Source organism: Camelus bactrianus, chromosome 27 (genome assembly GCF_048773025.1).
Source record: "Camelus bactrianus isolate YW-2024 breed Bactrian camel chromosome 27, ASM4877302v1, whole genome shotgun sequence".
In the NCBI taxonomy this organism is placed as follows: Eukaryota; Metazoa; Chordata; class Mammalia; order Artiodactyla; family Camelidae; genus Camelus; species Camelus bactrianus.
The window spans coordinates 35298164-35322399 of NC_133565.1; the positions used below are offsets into that span (position 1 = coordinate 35298164).

The window sequence follows — 24236 nt, forward strand, 5'->3', positions numbered from 1 at the left end:
CTAGAAGAACAACCGGTCAGGAACAGGAATGAGTAAGTGACATGCCGCTTTTATTTCCTTCGTATAGAAATGCAAATGCAGCCGAAGGGCTGATGTAAGGCTGAAGCGCGCCTCGCATGAGAAATGCGGCTTGCATAGTTGAACACAGTTTAATATCTGCTCATGGCCAGCTGAGCATCTGTCTCTAATTCCACAGCCACGGCCCTCTCAGAGTCACCGCCGGTGGATGGAAGTTTCTCAGAGGGAACGAGCCTGTGTCCAATGCCGGGAAACCTCCCCTCCATCCCCCCAAGCCGCCTTTCCTGTTTTGTTTTTAGCTCCAGAGAGGGACAATGGACAAGTCAATCAGTGCAGATTACGCCGGGTAGGGAGGCAGACACCTGACAGGCAGGCCCTTCACGGGGTTCCCAGGACAAAGGCGCAGCAGGGTAATCAGGGCTGCACGGAGAATGCAATTCTCATCAACCCTTGGGGTTGCCTCATTGTTTTTGCTCTGTTTTCCAGAAAGTCTTGAGAGGAGGCGAGAGGGTGTGGAGGCCGGCAGGGCCTTGCCTGTTAGCAGAGATTTCAGTGTGATCCCCGCCCCCCAACCCCGGTGTTGGGGATCGGCCCTTGCGGAGGAGAAGTGCTCAGAAGGCACAGCCTGCGGCTCCAGGCTTCTCTGTCCTGCTCAACTGGCCTTCCCCTGCCAAAAAGGCTGCTTTTCCACCAGCATGCCCCATGTATGGAAAAAAATTCCACCTCTAGTTTGCTTCCATCTGTACCCACCCGCTGCGAACTAAAATTGCACAGAGCAGAGGCCAAGACAGTGTTCCTGGTGCCTCCAGCCTCTGCCAGCTCCACATAGAAGGACTCTGACCGCTCACGACTGGCCACTGAAGGAACCTTACTCCTCACCTTTCACTGAGCTGCTTAAAGGCTTTCATTCGCACTGTAATTGATCACCTGAACCGCCCTGCCTTCACTGGCACCCCCCACTTGATGGGGGTAAAGGTCTAGACCCTGTGGTGGCTTCCGGGGACACAGACTCGAGCTTCCGAGGGACAGAGCAAACGTCACGGAGGTTAAGTGAATTTCCCAAGGACACCTGAAGACCGTTTTGGAAGGCCGAGAACCCAGCACCCGGGGACCCTGCCAGCCCCGCGACGCCGTCCCCAGAGAGGCCAGCTGTGGTTTCCCCCAAGCTCGAGGTCGGAGGCCTGTAAACAACCACTTGGAGGTTGAGCAGTTCACCCCAGTCACGGGCTGAGTTACACAACGCGGTGAGCGCCCATGGCTGGAGGGCGGAAGGGAGCTGCACGGGGCTGCTGGGAAGCACGGGCTGCTCTTCAGTGAAGAAACAGGGCAGGAGGTTGAAATCACTTAACCATGGGCAGAACCGGATGGCGAAACCCCAGCTCCCAATGTCCCCTGGCGACACAGAGGTCGTCCATCCCACCCATTTGCCTCATTTTGTACTTGCTTTTCCCTCATCCCAGAATTCCTGCCTCCCCTCTTCTTCTCCCTGAAGAATTCCTCCTTGGCTTTTAAGACTCAGCCTCAGGAATTTCTCTTAAGCCTCAATTTCCTCATCTGCAAAATGGGGATAAGAGCAAGCTTCCACCTCACACAGGCATGAGGGTTACAAAATAGATAATGTGCAGAAAGTACAGTGCCGAGCACGTAGAAAGTGCTCAATAAATGCTAGGTGTCACCATGAGCATCACCTTTCTCCTCTGAGATCCCAAACTCAATGGTCAGACTTGGTCACAGCAACTCCCAGGTTGCCCAGCGATCACTATTCATCACCCCCAGTAGGCTCTGAGCTCCTCCAGGGAGGGGCTGGTACGTCACTGCCACATCCTCGGTGCCTGGTACGTGCCAGGCACACACAAGTGCTCAACTAACCCCCTGGCACATTTTTCTGCATGGATGATGAATTCCAAACTGGACTCCACCCCCACCTCCCGTCAGCCTGTGCACCTGTGTGGAGTGTCTTCCCGTGAAAGGCGCAGAGGAGAGTAAAGAAAGAGGACAGGGTGTTCTCAGGGCTCCCCCGAATACTCAGAGGCACAGCTCTGCCTCGTGCACTTGTGCTTTGGCATTTTGTGACTCACTTCCGTTTGCTCTGAGTGTTTTCTACAAATGCTGATGCTTTTACTAAAACTGTAAGGACAACGATCTGAAAGCCAAGGGTTTTGATAAAAGTGGAAAATTACAGCAGATCGAGGCGGCCTTGCGAAAGGAAACCAAGGCAGGCCAGAGAGAAATCAGGTATCGCGCAAACTGCCATAGTAACGGGGGAAGAGACACCACCCCTCCAATGGCCAGCACAGCTTGAACACCATTCAACACAGTAAGACTCTAGCAAAGGCCTTTAACGTGGGCGTGACTCTCTTTCCACACTACACTCTTTCGTCTGGGCTTGTGTGGAGTTCTGTGTCTGGGGCAGAACTAGAGGGGTATCGCTTTTTGCTTACAGAGTTAATAGTTTTAAAGTGGTTAGTCTTTGGGAAATTGAGGTGTTAGGACACCTGGGACCAGCAAGGTACGTTCTGTGAGCCAAGGGCTTAGCTCAGAAGTTCTAATCTAATCCACAAGGTTGGTTTACACCGCAGCGCGCCTTGCTGGTTAGCAGAAGCTCCCGGTCAGCCTAAAGACAGGCAAGAAAAAGGTGTGGTCTTTAGCACTGGGAAAGCCAAGAAATAGGGGTGGGGCACAGGGTGGGTCCCGGTTGTGACATCATTACCATGCAAACAAAACAAAATAAAGTCACTTCTGTCGCATCTCCGGTCAGCCTGAAGTTACTGCTGGACAGCTGTGTGTGACAGGATCAGATCCAGTTAGGGCACAGACAGGGGCACTCCGAGGAGTGAGCTGCGGCTTTCCTGGGCAGATATGAAGACAGGCATCGCCGGGGTCGAGAACTCTGGAACCAGCTGCCCGGGTCCGATTCCTGGTTCTGCCCCTTGGTAGCTGTGGTCTCAGGGTCTCTAAGCCGAGGTTTCCCCGCCTGTAAAATGGGGATGGAAACACCTGCCTTCGAGGGCAAGCGTGCACAGTCCTGGGCGCGTGCTCAGCGCAGAGCCTGGCGCCCGGGGAGCGTCCTGCCAATGTTAACCGTCAGTGCTGACGCAGCGGGGACCAGGGGCCAAGGCCTCACAGACGCCCCAGGGGCCTCCTCGTGTGCGGTCCGTCACCCCCGGTGCTTCCCCAGGTGATACACCGTAAAGGGCCGGGGCTTGTCTTCACGGCAGCCCTGAGCCTATATGCTCGGAAGAGAGCTCCTTCCTCTTCCCAAAGAAGCCCGGGGGTGGGGGGGGGAGGTTTTAAAGAGGCGCACCTCCCACTGCGGGGGCCGCAGCGGTTCCAGCAGAAACCTCCCTGTGGTTCCGAGCGTGTGGCTCAGAGGCGCCTGCAACGCGTAACAGGGATCTTCACAACCAGGCTCAGGGAGGAGGTGGCCACAGTGACATGGGCTCCCTGGGGAGCAGGGGCCCTCCCCGCCGCCCCTGCAGGCAGCCTCATCTGGCCACGCGGGCGGTCGCCCACCGCAGGCGATTTTGGAGACATTTCTGGTTGTCATAGCTGGGGGAGCGTCTTCCTGGCACCTAGCGAGTCGAGGCCAGAGACGCTGCTGAACTGCTAACTGCACAGGACCGTCCCACAGCAAAGAATTACCCGGCCCAAAATACCAACAGCGCCGAGGCAGAAAAACTCTGGTCTCGATAAAATGGGCGTAGGTAGAAACCGTATCCCTGCCATTAGAAGGGAAGCCCCTCGGGAAGCAGCCTGTTTGGGTAGCAGCCCGTAGTTCAAGGCTGGCATCTGTCATAACAGCACCAGCAAACAATGGCAGCCACACGCACCTAGTACCTACTGGGTCAGACAACATCCTGAACTCTTCACATACAACTCACGTAATCCTCGAAACAACCTACGCAGTAGGTACTATTATCAGCCCCATTTTACAGACGACAAAGCTGAGGCACAGGACCTTGCCCAAGGTCTAGAACTGGTAAGCAGCAGAGCCAGGATATCAACTAGGCAGTCTGGCTTCAGAGTCCAAGTTCACACGGTAGGCACTTGGTGATGTTTGATGAGTTAATGGAAAAAATAAAAAAGAACTTAGCCATAAGTAAACACATGCATCAAAAATACAAGAGAAGCAATACAAACGGAATAAAATTAGGAACACAAGTACACTGACTTCTCTATTTCTCCAGACTAACCAAGGAGTGAGCGTCCTGTGGAGGGAGGGCAGCCGGCTGGCACGTGACGATGCCACCTGCCGAATCCCCCCATCGGTAAGAACAGAAAACATCGCCATCATTTGGAAGAGAAGGGGGACCGCTGACACACACACAGCACCAGGGCCGTAAGATGGCTCCGCTCATTTTCTTTTCCAAGGACCAAGATTTGCGGCCTAAGTGATAAGTTACTCTGTCTGTTAAAACTTTGTTTTAACTGTAATCTGGCCTGGAAACATAACATAGTGGGGAATTTAGAAGTTATTTTAAAAACACCTTTTTATGGTTTGGGTTTTGTGTGTCTAAGTGTGGGAGGGAATGGAAATTTCAAGGAAAAAATGAAAGTACATAAAATACTCTTTTTTTCCCTTATAACTATTTATAGTCCCAGAGTCACTTTGTTAGGGTCAAAACACACAAAATCTATTCTGTGTAACTTGGCTTGTCTGTAGCAAGATCGCATTTGAGGTATGGGTGTTCGAGTTGAGTTTGTTCAGACAATAATAACAAATTTACAATGTTTTTATTTTTAAATACTATTACAAACGGAACTACAAACTTCCAAAGGAAGGAATTTATAAACTTGGGTTGTGTGTACTTCTGGAAAGCAGGAAAAACACTTAGAACAAAAGAAATATTCACAATATAGAAAAATAAAGTTTTTTGTGCCTGAAACTAGTAGCAACTGGATATCAAAAATAGTTTTTTAAAGAATTCAGGGCACAGGCTGTCATAGGAAAGGAACACTCAAAACTCAATGGATATCATTTTTGCCATTAAAACTGTGGGATGACTGCCTCTGATCCCTGGTGACCGCTTCCTCTGACGGTCCCTCAACATCTCCGCGGACGCCTACGGATTGGGCACGTGAGCCAAGGTCCCTGTTGTTTCACTTCTTGATTTGGAGATAAGAGCTCCTTTCACAATCTAGAGAAGGAGGGATCTGAAGCAAGCAGGGGTTAACAAATGGGTCAGAGACAGAGCTGCCATGATGGGGAGGGGATGACTTCCTTCCTGTCTCCCTGGCGCCAGGCGGGCAGTTGACACAGGACAGATGGGACCAAGACCCCTTGTCCACAGGAGAGATCTGGCAGATACCAAGAGGCTGGGAGGATGAAACCCCAATCCAAGTTAAGTCAGCCAGGGCTGGAGAAGGCAAAGCGGGCCCCAAGGGCTGGGCAGGCGGACCCCTGTCTGAGGCCGAGGAGGTCGGCGAGCAGCGGCCAGCGTGGGAACTGGCTCCAGGCAGAGAGGTTTACGCTGTGTTCCAGTCTGTGCCATCCACCCACGGGTAAAAAGCGCACTCAGAAAAAGAGCAGAGATCTGGTAGGGAGCCCTGGCCCCAAACCAGAAAAAGGCTAAGAAAGCAGGAATGTGCCATGCGCCCAAGCGAGAGCCAAGATGGTCTCTTTCTGCTGCGTCGTGAAGGGCTTTCCCAACACCCAGCCCAAGCTTGCTGCTGCACTTGTAACAGAAGCAAATTTGACTTTTCGGCCCTTGGATTAGAACCCGAGAGATCTGGCACAGCATGAATTAACGAGCATTGACATTCTTCCCAGTCCTTAATAAGGTCTTTTCATTTTAATTTCTTCATTTCTCATAAGTAGAAATACTCCTAATGTTTCAGAAGCAGCCAGTTATATTTACGCCATTAGAAACAGAAGGCCTGACAGACACCAGCTGCAGAAGACACAGTGCCTGCTTTAGAGCCAGCCTCCGAGTCCACAGGGCTTCCCGGCCGGGCGCTGGCTGATGAAAGCACGTCTCACACTGCCCTTTGAGGCCCGCCTTTGTTCCCTGGGAACCGTCCCAGCACCGTCCCTCCCCGCCCCGGCCACTTCAGTACCGGCCTTTAACGCTCTGCGCTTTCTTCTTCCCTTTCTTCATTGAGGTGTAACGTACACGAAGCGCACGATGTACGTTCGTTGCGCACCTTTAAGACCTAAATAACCAGCACCTAGGTCTTGACGGGGCCTATTTCCAGCCTCCTGGAAGTTCCTCGCATGGCCCCTACGAGTCAGCCCCACCCTGCCCCTGTCACCCATGGGACCCACTATTCTGATTTTATTTTTTACCACCTATTAGCTTTGCTTGTTCTTGAACTAAACAGAAATGGAATCAGACCACAGGTACTTCTGTGTGTGGCTTCTCATAGTCACTAAGAATGTCTTCAGTGGATTCAGTGAATGAATTCATGCGAAGTGTTGCTTAGGCGAGCAGTTCATCTTTAATAGCTTTATGGTCTCAGCACCTGGTACAATCGGTCTTTTAAATTTTCGCTCCTCTAGTGAGTGTGGTTTAATTTGCACTTCCCTACTGACTAATGACCTCGGGCGTCTTTTCATGAGCTTATTTGCAAACTTTGTATCTTCTTTGGTGAAGCATCATTTCAAATCTTTTGCCAAATCTTGTATCAGGTTGTTTTTCTTTATGACTGGGTTTTGAGTCCTCGTGTGTTCTGAACACAAGTCCTTTATCAATCTGTGCTTTGTAAATATCTTCCCTCAATCTGTGGCTTGTCTTTTCATTCTCTTACGAGTGTCCTGAAACGGTAGAAGTTAGCAGTTTCGATAAAATTCAATCAACTCTTTATGGGTCATGAGTTTAATGACGTGTATAAAAAATAAAATCTTTGGCAGGTTCAGTCACAAATATTTTCTCCTTTGTTTCCTTCTAGAAGGTTTAAAGATTTAAGTTTCACATTCAGACTTATGATCAATTTTGAGTTGATTTTTGCATATTGTACAAGGTATGGATTGAAGTTCACTCTTTTGCATGTGGATATCCAGCTGTTCCAGGATTATTATTGAAAGATTAACCTTTCTCCACTGAGTTACCTTTGTATGTCTGTCAAAAGTAAATTTTCCGTATATTTGTGGTTCTATTTTCGTGCTCTGTTCTGTTCCACTGTCTGTTTATCTACCTTTATGCCAAGAACATGATATATTTAGCACTGCAGCTTTATAATAATGCAAACATCAGGTAGTGTAACTCTTGCAACTTTGTTCCTTTTTTTGAAATTTGTTTTGGTTATTCTAGGTACTCCACATTTCATAGGTTTTTGAATTAGTTTGTTAATTTTTGCAAAAAGCCTGCTGATAATTTTATTGCAATTGTGTTAAATCTATAGATCAAGTTAGAGAAAATGGTATTGAGTTTCTTGACTCGTAAACATTGTATAATTCTCCATTTATTTAAGTCCTATTTAATTCCTCTCACAATGTTTTGCAGTGGTAAGTGCACAGTTCTTTCACACCTTTTGTCAGATTTATCCCTAAGTATTTCAGGTTTTTCATGTTATGGTATGTGATATTCTTTTATAATTTAATTTTTCTATTGTTCATTTTATTTCTTTTTATCGCCTGACAGCATCAGGCAGAACTTCCAGTACAAGGTAGATGGGAAGTGGTAAGAGAAGACATCCTTGTCTTCTTCTTGGTCTTAGAAAGCAAGCGTTCAGTCTTCCACCATGACAGACGGTGAGCTGCAGGGTTTTAGCAGGTGTCCTTTATCAGGTTAAAGCAAGTTTATTTGTATTCCTACTTTGCTGAGAATTAATTATTAGGAATGGATGTCAGAATTTGTCAGACTTCTCTGCACTTAATCAGGTAGCCATATGATTTTTCTTTTTTAGTTTGTTAATGTGATGAAATGTATCAATTCATTTTTAAATGTTGAACCAAACTTGGATCCTTGAATCAAGCCGACTTATTCATGGTGCGCCACCATTTCCTATAATGTTGGATTTAATTTGCTAAAATTTATTCATGCTTTTGTATCTGTGTTCACGATGAACGATCACCTAAGTTTTCTTATCTTATAATATCTTTATTTGGCTTTGGTATGTAATGCTGGTCTCATGGAGTAAGTTGGGAAGTTTTTAATCCTCTTCAATTTTCTGGAAGAGCTTGTGCAAAATTAGCATTATCTCTTCCTTAACTGTTTGTAAGGACTCGTCAGTAAAGCCATCAAGACCTAGTTTTCTTTCTTTAACTACAAATGCCGTTTCTTTAATAAATATAAGAATATTAAGATTATCTCTTTCTTTCTGAGTGAGCTTTGGTAGTCTGTATCTTTCAAGGGATTTGTCTTTTTCATCTAAGTTGTTGAATTTATAAGAAAAAAGTATTCGTAACAGTCCCTTATTATCCTGTCAACGTCTACAAAATCTGCGGTGATGTTGCCACTCTGTCTCCTGATGAGGCTCATTTGAGATATGACAGCGAGGAGAACAGACAAGAATCTGTTGCCATCCTCGTCTTTGTTTCTGTGGATGGAGGGTGTCTTCCCCTCCCTCCAGGGGCTTTAGAATTTGTTCTCTTTCTCACTAGCTTTGAGCAACCTGATTCTGGTGTCACACGGCCACTTTCTTTATGTTTCTGTGCGTGGAGCTCATTGATATGCTTGGGTTCATAGTTTTAATCAAATTTGGGACATTTGCTAATTTTTAAGAACATTTTCCTGCCAACCCTCCAACTGCACGTACACAAGCTCGCCTGAAGCTGTCCCTGAGCTCACTGCTGCTCTGTTCATCTTTTAAAAATCTGTTTTCCTGTATTTCATCTTGGAGAGTTTCTATTGTTACACCTTCAAGTTCACTTACCTTTTCTTCTGCACTGTCTAGTCTTCCGTCCATCCCATCTGGTGTCCTTTTCATTTTCATCTTGAGAAGTTTGATTGAGTGTTTTCATATCTTCCAATCCTCTACTTAACTTTTTGAATATATGGAATGCAGTTCTAATAATTTTAATATCCTTGTTTCCAGATTCTAAAATCCGTGTCAGTCCTGAGTTGGCTTCCGTTGATTCACTGCTCTCCTCACTGTAGAAAATCATGCTCATCTACTTTTGCTTCTGTGCGTGCCTGGCGGGTCTCTGACTGAACACCAGGTGTCTTGCATTTTACCTTGTTGGGTGCTGGATATTTTTATTCTCCTGTGTTCTGGAGACTTGAACCAGGACAGCTAAGTTATTTAGAAACAGTTTGATCCTTTCAGTAGAGCTTTTGTAGTTCGTCTGTCAGGTCCAGAGCGACGCAGAACCAAGGCGAGAGCTTCCTGAGCATCCTCTCCGGTGCGTCCTGGGTTAGGAGTCTGAAGTGTCGCTGCTACGAGGAGTCACTGTTCTTGCTCCCGTGTGAGTGCTGGATGCTCTTCCCTTTCATCCTTTCAGACAATTCTTTCCTGGCCTTGGGCTGCTTCCTCACACACGTGCTGACCAGTGCTGTGCTGCGTCCTTGAGGAGAAAGTCTGAAGCTCTCTTGTCGTCTTCCCTCTGTGCAGTTCCCTCCTTCCACACGCTGCCCTGCAGACGCCCACCACCATGGGCTCCCGGACCGTCAAGTCCACCTCCTTAACTCGGGGAATTCTAAGGTTCTACCTGGATTCTCATCTCCCTCTCCCACTCCGAGGACAGAAATCTTTCTCAGGGCAGTTAGCTGGGGGAGTTTTAGAATTCAGCTCATTTGTTTCTCATTTCTGTCTTTTGTTGCCCGATGTCCAGTGTTTTTAAAAACACTTTTACATGTGTTGTCTGGTTTTATTTTCTTTTGATGGTTTCAGGTGAGAGGATTGTGGGAAATGTGGTCTCTGTTGCTCTCTCTCGGTCATTTTGCTCTCATTCTAGATGGGAGAGCAAATCCGAGCCCTGTTTTCCCATCTTGCTGGAAGCAGATGTCTATTGTTAACTTGCCGTTTAATGCTATCTTGTATGGATATATTATAAATTATTTATCCATCCTTTTGCTGATAGACCTTTGGATTATTTCCAATTTTGAGTTACTGTAAATAAACTTCTAAGAACTTTTTTACATGTATGTCTTGGTGATACATCCACTCACTTTTCTCGGGTAAACACCCAGGAGCAGAGTAGCCAGGCTGCTGCATAAGCCTCGGCTTGGCTTTAACACATGCTGCCGACAGGTTCCCAAAGGGGTTTACTTTTAAACTCCCAGCAGCAATGTATGCAGGTCCCAGCTGCTCCACATCCTCCGCAGCACTTGGTACTGTCAGGAGGCTTCATTTTAAGCCATCCCGGTGCTGTCTCATTTTAACTTGTATTTCTCTAGGGACTAATGATTTATTTAATTAATGATTTTAACTGAGCATCTTTTCATATGCGTACTGGCTATTAGAATTTCCCCTTGCAGGAAGTGTCTGTTCACGTCTTTTGCCCATTTTAAAACTGAATTTTTTAACTTTCTTAATGATTAGTAGAGTCTCTTTGTACAATCTGAGTATAAATCTTCTGTCAAATATATCATTGTGAATACCTTCACCCTGTCTTTGGCTCATCTTTTCACTCTTTATGGTGTATTTTGATAAACAAAAGTCCTCCGTTTCAATGAGCTCCATTCTTTTCTGGCTAGTCTTTGGGTGTGCTGTTAGAGCAATCCTTGCCAACCTCACATCGTCACGATATTTTCATATAGTTTCTTCTAGAAACGCTTTCTTCTCCTTCTTTTTGCATATGGCAGCAACAATATGAGACATTCTATGTTACCTAAAACTTCTTTTTGTCCTTCCATCGGCTGGCTTTCGGTTCAGTGTCCACCTGTAGGACGCTGTCCAGGGGCAGCTGGAAGTCAGCGGCGGCACATGGGGACAGGAGGCTCTGAAGCCACGCCACGGTGCCCTGCTGCTCACGCTGCGGTTTGCTGATCAGTTACCACAACAAGTATCTCGCTTCACCCTCACTCCATGCTGTAGTGTCTCTGCTCTTTCTGTTCTGAAGTTTCTATAAACGACAGACTGAAGAGCACTTCTCTTTGACCAGTGTTCCCAGGAGTGAGTTTTTATTTCCTTCTTCTACTTTTTCACTGTTTTCTAAATTCACTATAGTAAACGTGCATACTTTTAATTAAAAAGTAAACTTAAAAAAAAAAAAACCAAGGTAAGTCGTTGTGATTAAAATGTATGTTTTTCCATTTGTAGGAATGAAGTATGTTTGACGATTCTTTCCTAAATAGATTATGTTGACCGTGCACGGTGAACTTCTCCGGCAAGCAGAGCAGTTTCGTTCACCTCGAAGCTTTCTACGGTCTACACATTGTTCCTCACCAACAACGTACGGTTTTTCTTAAAGTCTTGGTCAAGCTTTTTTCCTCTCTTGATCTTACCTTATCTGCAAATGAAGCCACGGAGAGGTTTAAAACGTAATCATTTGCCAAGTGTCATTAAATAATTACCAAGAACAGTGGTTGAGCAATCAGGCCTTTGTGATACCATCCGGGTTGCAGGAGCAAGAGGAAGGCTTCTGGGTAGAAATATGCCAAGTGAGCTCACCCTCCGCACCAGAGTCCCCTTTTCCCGCGCTATTATGGGACAGTTTTTACGGAGGTAAATCCAGTCACCTGAGCAGCATTTAGAAATGCATAGTTTACTTGACAGCATTTACAAATTATGTCTTTTCCTCAGAATAACTTATGCTGTAGAAATGCTTCCATATGCTAAAATTGGACACACCATAGTAATGAGAAAGGAAAAGAGATGTCTTTTAGAGGGTAGCTTTCATAGGCATACGAAACTGCAGCCTGCACAAGTTAGCAGTGCGGTCCCTTCCGAACTGACCACAACTGGTTCCCTAATTCCGCTGCTCTCTGCTATAGACTGGGAGCGGATTTTGCCACAAAACCATCAGTCAGCAGGAATTCAATTATGACTTATCTAAGCAATGAAAACAATTTGATAGCAATCATAATTTTTATGTTTTAATGAAAAAAAATACTTTTTTTTTCAAATCCTTTCTGTTCTTTAAGGTCCCAGGAGGGAACAGTTTCCAACTTCAAATTCCAAAACACATATGCAGTAATTTCAGTTAACTCCTCTCCATCCTGACTCCAGAGCAGTGGCTGGCAAACTGTGGGCCACAGGCCAAACCCAGCTCACCAACTGTTTTTGTAAATAAAGTTTTATTGGAACACGGCCGTGAACGTTTATTTACATGTTGTCTATGGCTGCTCCGTGTTACAAAAGCAGAGTTGACCAGTTGTGACAGCAACTTTGTAGCCCAGAAATCCTGAAGTATTCTAACTGGCCATTTCTAGAAAAGAATTTCCTACTTCTGTTTTAATTAGTAACTCCTTATTTCTTACGTTGCAGAAATAAATGGGTGCTACTACTGCCAGCACTGCTTCTGCTCCAGGGTTTTGAGGATGCAGCCAGGCAGGCTGACAGCCAGCTCTCCCCAGAGCTCCAATAAGACATCACAAAGTTCACCACCAAGAAAGCAATGAATCCTTTCTTCTCTGGAATGAATGACAATAACAATGATCCTGGCAGCTACGATGCACAGAACCATATTTGAGAACTGTCCTAAAATTAATGTTTCCCAAGTAAAGGGATCTGTAAACGATTTTGAAAAATCTTCTTAGTCTATCTTTCTACTGCAAAGTTCTGGGTAGCTTGACAAGAAGGTACCACACTCCAAGATGTGAAGCTTGTTGCTCAACTTTTAAATTCAACACCCTAAAGTAATTCATAAACCGATCTTTAAAAATTTCTCAGAAAAAGTACTTTCTTTAAGAAATACGGAGGCAATACTTTTTTGTGTGAACCTTTTGTTCAGGCGACATATATAGCATTCAGGTGAACTTGAAAAGAGAAACAGCAAAGCAAGTTGACCACTTATAAAACATTTCACGTCTGATGGTCTGTGTGAACAATGACAACACAAAAACAGCCCTGGTAGATTGATTCAACTCTTAGGATAAACCACCGGGATAATTCTGAACACTAATAAATAATACAACTTCATAGTGAAAACAGACAGTTGTCTTTGTCCAATCTAGCTGCTGTAACAAAAATACCATAGACTGGGTGGTTTGTAGAAAATTTAGTTTTCACAGTTCTGGAGGCTGGGATGTCTACGATTAAGGGGCCCGTGAATTTTGGTGTCTGGGGAGAACCCGTGTCCTGGGTCATCGACAGCTTTCTTCTCCGTGTGTCCTCAAATAGCAAAAGAGGCAAGAGATCCCTGCGGGGCCGTCTTTATAAGGGCACTAATCCCTCATGGCCAAACACCCGCCCAAAGGCCCCACCCCCACCACGCTCGGGCTTATGTTTCAGCATATGAATTTGGGGGGACACAGTCCACAGCATTTCACCCCTTGGTCCCCAAAATCCACAGCCTTCTTGCGTGCAAAGTACATTCACCCCACCCCAACAGCTCTGAACGCCCTGACGGTTCCAGCGTCAGTACTGAAGTCCAGGTCCGAAGTCTCACCTAAACATCACCTAATCAGACACGGGTAAGACACGAGGTGAGAGTCACCCTGAAGTAAACTGCTCTCCCACCGTGAATCTGCGAGGTCAAGCGTGTCTGTGCTCCCAGAGTACAGCAGAAGGACAGGTGCAGGACAGACACTCCCCATCCCAGACAGGAGGGAGAGCAAGGAGGGAAGTCCCGGCAGGCCCCAAGCAAGTCCAGAACCCAACTGGGGAAGTCCCACTAGGAGCTCTAAGGCTGAAGAGCAACCCTCTTTGGCTCAGTGCTCCCCCCCACCCCCGGCCCACCGGGGCTGCGGCCCTGCCTCCGGCCTTGCTGGGTAGGGCCTGGGGCCCCAAAGCTCCAGGCTGCCCTGCCAATACGTCGGTTTTCCAGAAGTAGGGTCTTGGCGGGGAGGGGGAATGGCACGATACAGGTTCATCTCTGGCCCAGAAAGTAAAGGCAGAGCATAACCCACAGACCTCAAGGGAATGAGACTAATCAGACAGAAACACCAAGAAGTTCTCCCGAGAAGGGGCCTGTCCAGGTGGCCTGCACATGCCCTCTGCTCCCGGCTCCCTTCCCTCCTGGGCGTCCCCTGAGAGCGCCCTCTCAGGGAGGGGAGCCCTCTCCGGGAGGGGCTCCCGCCAGGTCAGTCCCCCCCACGTACAAATGGCTGACCTGCTGCTCCTCTCAGAAGTGTCTGCACGTCACTGTCTGCAGACCTGGGTGCTCCTGGGGAGAAGAGAGGCACCTGAGGGCCTGTCTGTGGTGGGACAGCACTGGGCTTGTCTGGGCGTCAGTGAATAGTTCATTTATGATGAGACACGTAGATCCTGATGGGCGGCATGCTTGCTACTGTCCGTTTGTCCTTCCAGAAGCCCTGTCCACCCTTCTCACCCAGCCCTGCTACCCAAGAGGTGGCCTTTGAGGGCTCCATCAAGGGATGTTTGGTGTTCTGGCCTTTGGTTGGGTTCTGCTAAGCAAGTCACCAGCAGGGACGGAGGGGAAGAGGACAGCGAGGGCCCCTGTCCCCTGCCCCCTCCCCGCCTGGCCGCTGCTGCAGGGGCTGCATCCTCCCGAAGACCGTGGTCCCTCCATGCTTCCCTCTGACACAGCGACAGCGTTAGCTGGCACTGCAGCTCTCTCTCAGGTCACCCACACCCATCGCCCTGCTGGTGCCCCGGGTGGGAAGCTCCATGCTGGAGCCGCTCCACTCCAGGCGGGGAGGGCCCACCCCCGACCTCCCCTCACCTGCGCATTTCAGTGGGCACCGCAGGGAAGCCAGCCCTGTTTGGGATCCGGGACTGACTCTGGGCACCTGCTTCATTGTTTTTTTTGGTGGGGGGATTAGGTTGATTTGTTTGTTTGTTTGTTTGTTTGTTTTTTAACGGAGGCACTCAGGACCTCGTGCACGCTAAGCGTGCACTCTACACCCACCCCGCCCCAGCTTTGTGTTTAAGCTCCAAGGACTTAGGAGGGATAGGACGGTGACCATCCTACAAACGGGGCTTCCTCTGAGAATCAGCGGTGATGCCCCTCTAAACAGAACAGAGCCCAGCGTGGTGACTGGAGGGCCCCAGCCCCTTGAGCAGAGCCGGAGAGCCTCTGACGGGCCTTGGCTTACCTTTCTGTGTTCAGTGGAGGGCTGTGGGCAGACGAGCTGGAACCCAAGCAGCAGGAGGGAAGCCAGGACACTGGGAAGGAAAAACAGCAACAGGCGGGGCGGTGAGTAAGCTCCAGGCGGAAGGTGCTTCTGCGTCTCACGGCGGAAGGGAGCGCAGCGTCCACCCCGGGCCCTGGGATGCGACCCAGAGGGGATGCGACCCAGAGGGGACGCAACCCAGAGGGGACACGGAGGGCCGGCCCCACGGGAGCGGAGGCAGCTGTGTGCTGCGGGGGGGGCCACAGCGTGGGGACGGCCTGGGTCAGACCCCGCTTAGCCGCTCACCAGCGAGGTTTCCAGGTCAGGGCACGTAACCTCTTCGAGCCTCACTTTCCTACGATGGGGACGACGACAGAAGCTGGCTGCGGTCTGGGAGGACCGCACGCGCTCACACGCCACGCCGGGCACAGAGGTAAGGGGCAGTGCCGGCCTGTCCTCGTGCAGGTGGCAAGGCCAGGCCAGAAGCGGGGCTCCGAGCCGCCGGGGGAGGGCCTCCCACACCCCCGAGCTCCCTCGGAACCACTCTTCTGCCATCCTTTAGTGTCACTTACGTTCTCCGTGGGTGGGATTAGCTGTGTTAAGCCCCACTGTCACCAGCCCTGATTAGAGCTTGTCATCAAATAAAGAGAAGGTGTAGAAACAGGAGCCAGCTGGCCCCGAGACAGCAGGGTGTGCTGGGAGGGCCTGAAGCTTTGGACTCAAACACATGTAGGCTGAGGCCCGGCTCCGCCGTTCCCACAGGGGCGATCCCAGGTAAGCTAACGCCTCTGAGCCCCACGTCCCCATCTCCTGGAAGGACCACTGAGGACGGCAGAGGGGAGCACCCCCGGCACAGCCAGTCAGCGGAGAGACAGGTACTGCCAGTGAATCAGGCGCCCAAAGCCCCCTGACGTCGCACCGCCAGCGGCACTGTCCCAGCGTCCCTGCACAAAGGCCGCTCGTCCCATGTGCTTGTCTTTTGAGTCCTTTTTCAGGGCTTCACCCCGAGGGCAGTTAAGCAACCCAGTGGCTCTCGACCTTTCTGAGGTCTCCAACGTCACGGAGAGACGTGAAAGCTGCCCTTGCCGGGAAGGCTCACCGTGTGGAGGAGGGCATGAGGAAAACCTGCCTGCATCTGGGGCCGTCTCTGAGAGTCCTAAATTCCACGCTAATCCCCACTGCGTGAAGGTGAGCCCAGCCCCAGCAGACCTCGCAGAACGGGTGTGGACGGGCTGGTCCGAGACCCTGCGGTGGACAAAATGCAACGGGAAGGGGTGTGTGTGAGCCGGGCGCGACATGCGTCTTTGCTGTCTCAGAGCTGCACTGCGCTCTAAAGCCAAGAACCAAGGGGATTACATATGCACACGTTCCAAAGAGAAAGGCTGCACCGTCTACTTGGATCAGAACCGGAGGTGCCCCCCTCTGCCCCCACCCCCCTGTGCTGCAGCCCCTCACCCCCCTCCAGCCTGAACAGGGAGGGGGTGGGGGCAGCGGGATGGAGAAGAGTGTGAGGGATGCTGGCGAGCTGAGCACAGCCCCTCCCCGGCCACAGGGGAGGAAACGCTGGAGCTCCTTTCCAGCCAGACGATGAGGGCAAACATCTGAGAGCTTGGTCTGGAGCCCCTGTGTTCGGGGCATGAAGACTGGTGCCTGATTCTCCCCTGAAAAGCAGTTAAAGGCTAAAGCCTGGCTGGAGCATCTGGGAGGGCCGAGTGGCAGGAGAGAGGGCTGGCGTGGGCGCAGCTGCCCGTCTGGACCTTGCAGGGGCAGGTGATGCTGGGTTCTCCCACGACTGTGTGTGGGCACGTGGAAAGAGGGGCTTTGGTTGTCTTGCAAGGCCCTCATCTGAGAAGATCGCTCACCAGGGTCAGGTCATCCCAAAAAGACAGGTGATGTGTGGTGTGTACCCGGAGGACCCGGAGCTGGGGGCAGGTGGTGGGAGGCGGCCAGTTCCCGCACAGCCTGCACTGGGGGGTGCACAGCAGGAGACCCCTGCCGGGGGAGGTTCTCCACACGACCAACCACAGTGCCCTGATGGGAGAATCCACAACTCAGACACCTGCCGACCCAGGACAGCAACACCAGGTCACAGCGGGCACCCTCTTCACCCAGTCACCTCTCTCCCCCACCGGCCCGTCCTGGAGGAACCGACGAGGGCCAGAGGGAGCTGGGCAGGGAGGGGGCCCGGAGCCCTCTCTTCCCCACCGCAGGCGTCTGAGGCCAGACCAGGCCCAGGACCGGGGAGGAAAGAAGCTCGCAACTGGATGAGAGACTGAAGGTTTCTGTCTGGCTTAATACAGCGTACCTATACACAGAATCCTTCCAAGGACGGAACCGATTCAGAAAAATATCACATGAAATTAGTGGTGAAAGAATCAAAGGGTTGATTTATAACTTGCTGAGGCTCTGGGCCAGTTCCGTCTGAGAGAATTTTCTACGATGATGGAAATTCTGTCCTGTCCAACGCACAGACGCGCGGATCGGCGCTGCTCAGTACACAGGGGGCTAAGGGGAGAGGTCTGGATGGTGAAGTTACTGATGTCTTTGATTCACCCAAAAACCACCGGAGGAAAACTGTAACTAAAACTTCTAGAAGCACAGGCATTCAACCGTTAAAGCCATCCCCTCCCACACACACACATCTTTCTGGGGCCTTCTGATTCTTGTGCGTGAGACAGCCCATTAAACCTGCAATGGACCAGAAAACTGCCTGAGACGTCTTCCAGGGCCGGGGCAGGGGCATCTGAAGGAGGGGTGTGGACACGGCGGCGGGAAAGAACTGTTCCTTTCTAGCTATGTCCTTACTGGGTGCAGTCTGTCCTCCAAACCAAGGAACGTGTGCATCACAGTTCAGGGGTTTATGCTCCCTGGTTACACGACCTTCTTGGGCAAATCACCTCTGCTCCTCAGCTTCTTCATCTGTGAAATGGGAAGAAGAGAACCCACCCTGCCTACCTCAGATGAGTTAATGTGCAAAGAAGCAAATTATGAAACCGTGCCTGCAGACTGCAATCATTTGTAACACATTCTGGCACTGTTTACTCATTTAAAAAGAAAACCAGATCAGTGCGGTTTTGTTAAGAAAACAAACAGCAGCTCCAGAAACGTGTCACACCTCAGCCGCTCAGAGCTCTTGGCACGCACCTAAGCCACACGTTTGCAGTGCAGTCAGGAGCAGTTCTGCACAGCCGCTCATCCCAGCCTGCACTTCCCTGACAGACGGGGGCTTGGGCTGGGAGACGGAGTGAAAGACGGGAGGAGGGGACATTCTAGGTCGTCCGCTGCCTCGGAGGAACCGCGTGCCAGGCTGTCTGGTCAGCTCCACTCCCAGATGTGTCTACAGCTCGTCCCCTCGCCTCCTTCAGGTGTCTGCCCAATGCCTTCCCTTCTCCTTAAGGCCTCCCTGACCCTCCATAAAATGGGGCTCCGTCTCCCAGCCCAGCCCACTCACCTTTCTCTAGAGCACTCACCACCTCAGATACTGTGTACTGTTGACTCCCATTTCTCCCTCTGCCCGCGAGAGCAGAAGCCCCACGAGGCCGGAGTTTCTGTCACTGCTTTACCTCCCAGCTCCCAGCAGCGTCTGCTACACAGGACACAGGAAGAGCTTAACTCACTGAACTAACACATGGTGCCTTGTCACCTTGTGACCTACAAAATTTCAAGATCCTTGGAAACAGTGTGATTAACATATTTTAAAAAGTCCAAAGTAATTTTGGGAGCTTTTAAAAGCTCTTTTACGAAGTATTTCTAAAAATCAGAGTGCTTTTGAGTCTCTGTGTGACTTCCCCAAAAATCTGTGCCCGTAGGATTTACACAAGGGCTGGCAGCAAAATGTCTGCAGGTGCTTCTTGGTGCAAAAATGCAACACAAGTTATAGTGAGATGTTCAAATGCTTCTTTTCTTCATCAAGCTGGGCCCTCATGGGGCTAAAATGCATAGGGGCATCCAATAAAATTCATGCTGGAATAAAATATCAGTTATTAAATGGGCTCTTCTCTGAATGGAATAGACTGAGGTCCCCCGGAGGGGAAGTTACTCTTTGGGCCGCACTAACAGAAGCCAGAGCAGTATGTAACCCCAGGGCCCAGACGAAGCCCGGCCAAGGGCTGAAGGTTTCCGCCCCTGCCCTGCAGGCTCCGTATGGGGTACCCACCCTGTGCACACACACCTGTCTCACTGGTGGCCTGCAACTGTGCCCACACCTCTTCAAAACACTGACAGTCTAGGCCACGGCCCTGCGCCTCCTGGCCCAGTTCGAAGCGAGCGTTTGGGGAGCGGGAGGCCTGTGTGTGTCGGTGTTACTTCAGCTCATGTGTTACTTCACTTGGATAGTTTGCTTTGGCAAACTGCTCCCAGCTTGCAACGGCTTTGACAGATTGAAGGCTACCAGGGCCTCTGGCAAACAAATCCCACACTCCCCTCCAAGCGGTGGGGGGAGCCACATTCCTAGCAGACTTTCCGACTCACCTTGCAGCAGGGACAGCCCAGCGCCTCATACCACTCAGGAAGAAAGTCCTGCCGTTTACCCGGGCCTGTTCAAGACTTTAAACACTCCATCATTTCATTTCCTCCCGCAGAAAGTACCGCTCACTGAAATCGGGTACGAGGCCGACACCGCGGGCCTGGGCCGCGCCTCTGCGTTAGCCTGGGCGCCCTTCCTGCCCCACCCCCGCCGTCCCCGACTCATGGTCGGAGGGCCATGTCGCAGCCACTGTGCGCCTTGGGCTGCTTCCAGGGACGCAATGCTCCTTGAGCGCAAAAAAGTCACAAAACAAGAAAAAAGAGCAGAAAGGAAAAAAAAACACTGTATACTTCTTTTCTTCTTCAGTGAAAACAACCAAAGAGACATTTTGGGAGCAACTTGATCACAGACAAAATTATAGCACCCTTCACAAAAGAGAACCAACATCTCATCTTTGAAGTGGAATCGCCACCAACTACACGCTGGAGAGCAGACTGTTTCGCTGGGCGTGCATTCTGCTGCCTTCAGCTCGGCCCGCTGCCTTCCTCCGACAGCACTAAGAGTCAAGTCAGCGAGAGAGAGAGATGGGTTACAAGTGACCTTTCACCAGGGAACCACCTGGTTGCCACTGATCTCAGCACTTACTTAGTATTACTTCATTTCATCTCCACAACCATCCTATCCAGTGCTTTTATCACACCCATTTTGCAGGTGAGGAAACTGAGGCACAGAGAGGCAGAGTCATTGACTGAAGGGCACACACACACCTAATGAGTGGCAGAGCCTGCCTTCCATGCCAGCAGTCAGACTCTTGGCCCGGACTCTGAACCACAGCGCTCTGGGGCCTCCGAGGACCCAACGTACCTTCACACCAAGCGTTTGCCATATTATTACATCAGTTTTCTTCCCGGACTGCATGAGGCTGTGGCTTCACACATCTGTTTTACTTTCTGTCACTGCTTGCAAAAATAATCAGAAAATAAGTGAATACAGTAAAACTTCACGTATCCAGCCTCACTAGAGAACATTCTAAGTTTTAAAAATAATCGAAGCTAACCATTGAAATCCCCACCTTAAGAAAGACTGTATTCTATGTCTTTGCCCTGCTTCCTCACACAGAGTATGCTGGGCTCAGGGAACCTTGTCTAGATGGCTCAGAGTCACCGGCTTTCTGCAGCATTAAGCGGCAGTCCCGGAGCAGAGCAGGCTGAAGGCCTGGGGCTTTCTGAATCTCGTCGGCCCTTTGCCGGCTCCTCCCTGATGACAGATAGCACTTCCCGAACTACGGGTAAGTAAGCCTGTGCCTCTGCTCTGGGCTTCCTTCAGGTCGGCCTTGGCCGCGGAAACCTTTAGACAGCCAGGCTGCAGCCAAAGCCGAGCCCAAGCAGGCTCAGGGAGGAGGCCGGGCTGGCTGTCGTGGAGGGAAGTTTCCACCTGAGAGCGTGGACCTGAGGACCTCTCTTCTAACTGCATGTTGGGTTTTATTGCTAATTTCCAGGTTCTCCGCTGTTGCAGCCATTGGTGTTTCCTGGACCAGGGCCTCTGGAAAAGCGAGGTGTTCCGTCACAGCAGAGCTTTTTAAGACACAACAGGCCCCCTGGTGAACTCCCCTCCTCCAGGGTAGGCTTGTTGAGGAAACGGCTTCTGATACATCTTTGCAGCAGGAACAACCAGCATGGTCTTGGCCCAAACTCAGGGCTAATAAACAGCAAGTGAACAAAAGGAGAGAAGGAGAGGCTGCAGCGAAGGGAGAGAGAAAAGCAGGAGAAGGTGGAAACAGCAGTCCCCCGGAAACACGAGGGGCCACTGTGGCCCACCCACACTCTCATCAGTAAAGCATCTTCTCCGTGCTTCCCAGAATTCTCCGTCAGAAAAACAGAAGAACTTGGGGGCGGGGGTGGATTCCTGTAAGTTGGAGATATTAGCCTGATCCCTGGCTGAAGGCTGGGGTGGGGGTCAGTGTTACCCTGAGGCATAGACATTCACTTGGGTACACAGGGAACAGGTACTTGGCAGCCCAGTGACCACACCTTGACTCTATTGAACCCTTTTTGGTACAGAAGGTTCTAGCAAATCCCACAGTCAAGTTCTGAGTGATGAGGCTACATGCCAGGTGCCGGACTGTGCCAGGCATAGAGAAAAATCAATACTGTCTGAACGCCTGCCATCATTTCATAGGTATGGGTTTGCCAGGGCAAGCCTCCAAAAACTATCTTATTTCCTCCGAGCCTCTAAGCCTACCATTCAGATGGCTCCTACCGGGCTTCCCACAAAAGATTCCGGCAGCTTCTTCCCTAGTACCCTTGAACTCTTCTGTGCCCACCACCTGAGGTGCGTTCATATGGTGTCAACCATGTTCCCCAGCCTGGTGATGCCAGGACTTGCGATCACACAAAATACTCAAAGAGAACACGAAAAGAGTAGCTGTGAGTTGTTTCTACACAAACGAAGCTGAATGCTTTGGAAAGACTCAATAAAGGCAAGTTGCCAAGAAAAAAAAAAAAAAACTACTGGCAAATTAGGTGTGGATGAGACAACTGTAAATGATTAGGGGCAAAAATAATAAAACTCTAGAATCATTCTATACTCAGATTGCTTTGCAAATGTCTTTAAATTCCTACTCCACTTTAAAGAAACCCGAATGGAAACCTTAGATAATGCTTTTGGGTGCGGTTTGTGCAAGAAAGACAATCAGGAATTCACGCTCAAAGAAAAGTCGTTGGCCCCACATCAAAAACTTGGTGAGTGAGCGTACATGTGTTTTAAGTTAAAAGTAAACTGTTAAAGGTGTGCGTGCGTATCATGTGAACGATCTTCTGCTTTACCCTACTTTTGTAATTAACTAACGATCCGGATCAAGAAAGAAAAATTTTCCTCTTTATTTCTCTTCCACAAAGGATAATTATTAAGCTATTTATTCACTAGTCAAAGAATATTTATTAACCATCAGTTAGGTGGTGGTTTAGATGCGGGCTACATAAACGCTGTCCTGCCTTACTGATACCCAGCCTGGCCTCTGCCCCTCCCCTTCCTTCTCATGTCCCTCCCTCTCCCCTCATGCCCCTCCCCTTCCCCTCATGCCCCACCCCTTCCCCTCACGCCCCTCCCCCTCTACTCATGCCCCTCCCCCTCTACTCATGCCCCACCTCTTCCCCCTCATGCCCCTCCCCTCACACCCTCCCCGCCTCACGCCCCTCTCCCTCACCTCACGCCCCTCTCCCTCACCTCACGCCCCTCCCCCTCTACTCATGCCCCACCTCTTCCCCCTCATGCCCCTCCCCCTCCCCTCATGCCCCTCCCCCGCCTCACGCCCCTCTCCCTCACCTCACGCCCCTCCCCCTCTACTCATGCCCCACCTCTTCCCCCTCATGCCCCTCCCCCGCCTCACGCCCCTCCCCTTCCCCTCATGCCCCTCCCCTTCCCTCTCATGCCCCACCCCTTCCCCTCATGCCCCTCCCCCGCCTCACGCCCCTCTCCCTCACCTCACGCCCCTCCCCCTCTACTCATGCCCCACCTCTTCCCCCTCATGCCCCTCCCCCTCCCCTCACACCCTCCCCCGCCTCACGCCCCTCTCCCTCACCTCACGCCCCTCCCCCTCTACTCATGCCCCACCTCTTCCCCCTCATGCCCCTCCCCCTCCCCTCATGCCCCTCCCCCGCCTCACGCCCCTCTCCCTCACCTCACGCCCCTCCCCCTCTACTCATGCCCCACCTCTTCCCCCTCATGCCCCTCCCCCGCCTCACGCCCCTCCCCCTCACCTCATGCCCCTCCCTCCCTTCTTCCTTCTGCTCCTCCTCTTTCTTGTCGTCTTCTTTCCCGTATTTCTCCTCCTTCTCCCGATTTCTTGATCACTGGCACAGGGACACTAATTGACCCCTTGGCCCTTCCCAATGATCACATGTTTCTCTGCCCCCGAGGGGAGTCTCAGCGCTCACACCTCAGCTATCACTGCTTTGGGTCTTCCTCACACTTACACACACACTTCCTCAACCCCCTTCTTTCTTCCTTCTTGTATTCAGGATCTTTTTCAGTTGCCCCAAGAACAGCCACCTTTCCCTTCCTCGTTTCCCTTCAGTTGGATTTCTCAGCGAAGCGGCTGCCAGGCATCACAGCGCCCTTCCTCCACAGAGGTGTGCGTCAAGGAAGAGAAAAGCCTCAAGTTTCAGAAGACGACAACCAGACACTTGACCTAGGGCCATCAGCTGTAAAACCCTGAAAATGATCCAGAATTCTCCTTCATAACAGCCATAAAAATGACCATCTAACCCTGTAATCCCCTAATTACACCTGCGTTGCTTCCAAAACTACTCTTCAAAATAGCATACCCGAATCAACTTTCACCGCTTGTTTGGAATTTTCAATACTTTTGTTGTCCTCTCTGCTTTCATTTTAAGGATAAATCATGTCAACTATATGAAAGCACACCCCTGAGGTAAACAAAGAGCCCCTGACCAGGCAGACTGGCTCTAAGGAGACTGCTGGCTGGTCATGGTAGACGTGCCTGCTTCTAGGGGAGAACTGAGCCTCCTTCCACTCAGGTCCTGAGCAAACACATAAAGACATACCCAAAAAAGGGGGCACAACTTGGAGCACGTCTTTCAGAAATACACACACTTCTGGGTTACGTAGTGCCTTCTCCTCTCTAACTTGTGACAGATAACAAACGCTCCTTAATCCAGCCTTGACCAACCCTC

General features: G+C 50.4%; 1 protein-coding gene across 1 annotated transcript in view; it reads right to left on the reverse strand.

Moving 5' to 3' along the window:
• The window catches only part of THSD4 (thrombospondin type 1 domain containing 4), a 485629-nt gene that overhangs the window by 434272 nt on the left and 27121 nt on the right, over window positions 1-24236 (reverse strand). Inside the window, exon 3 of the mRNA XM_074353946.1 lies at window positions 15060-15129. Within this exon, the coding sequence (XP_074210047.1) occupies window positions 15060-15129 (70 nt within the window). The remainder of the gene's footprint in view (window positions 1-15059; window positions 15130-24236) is intronic.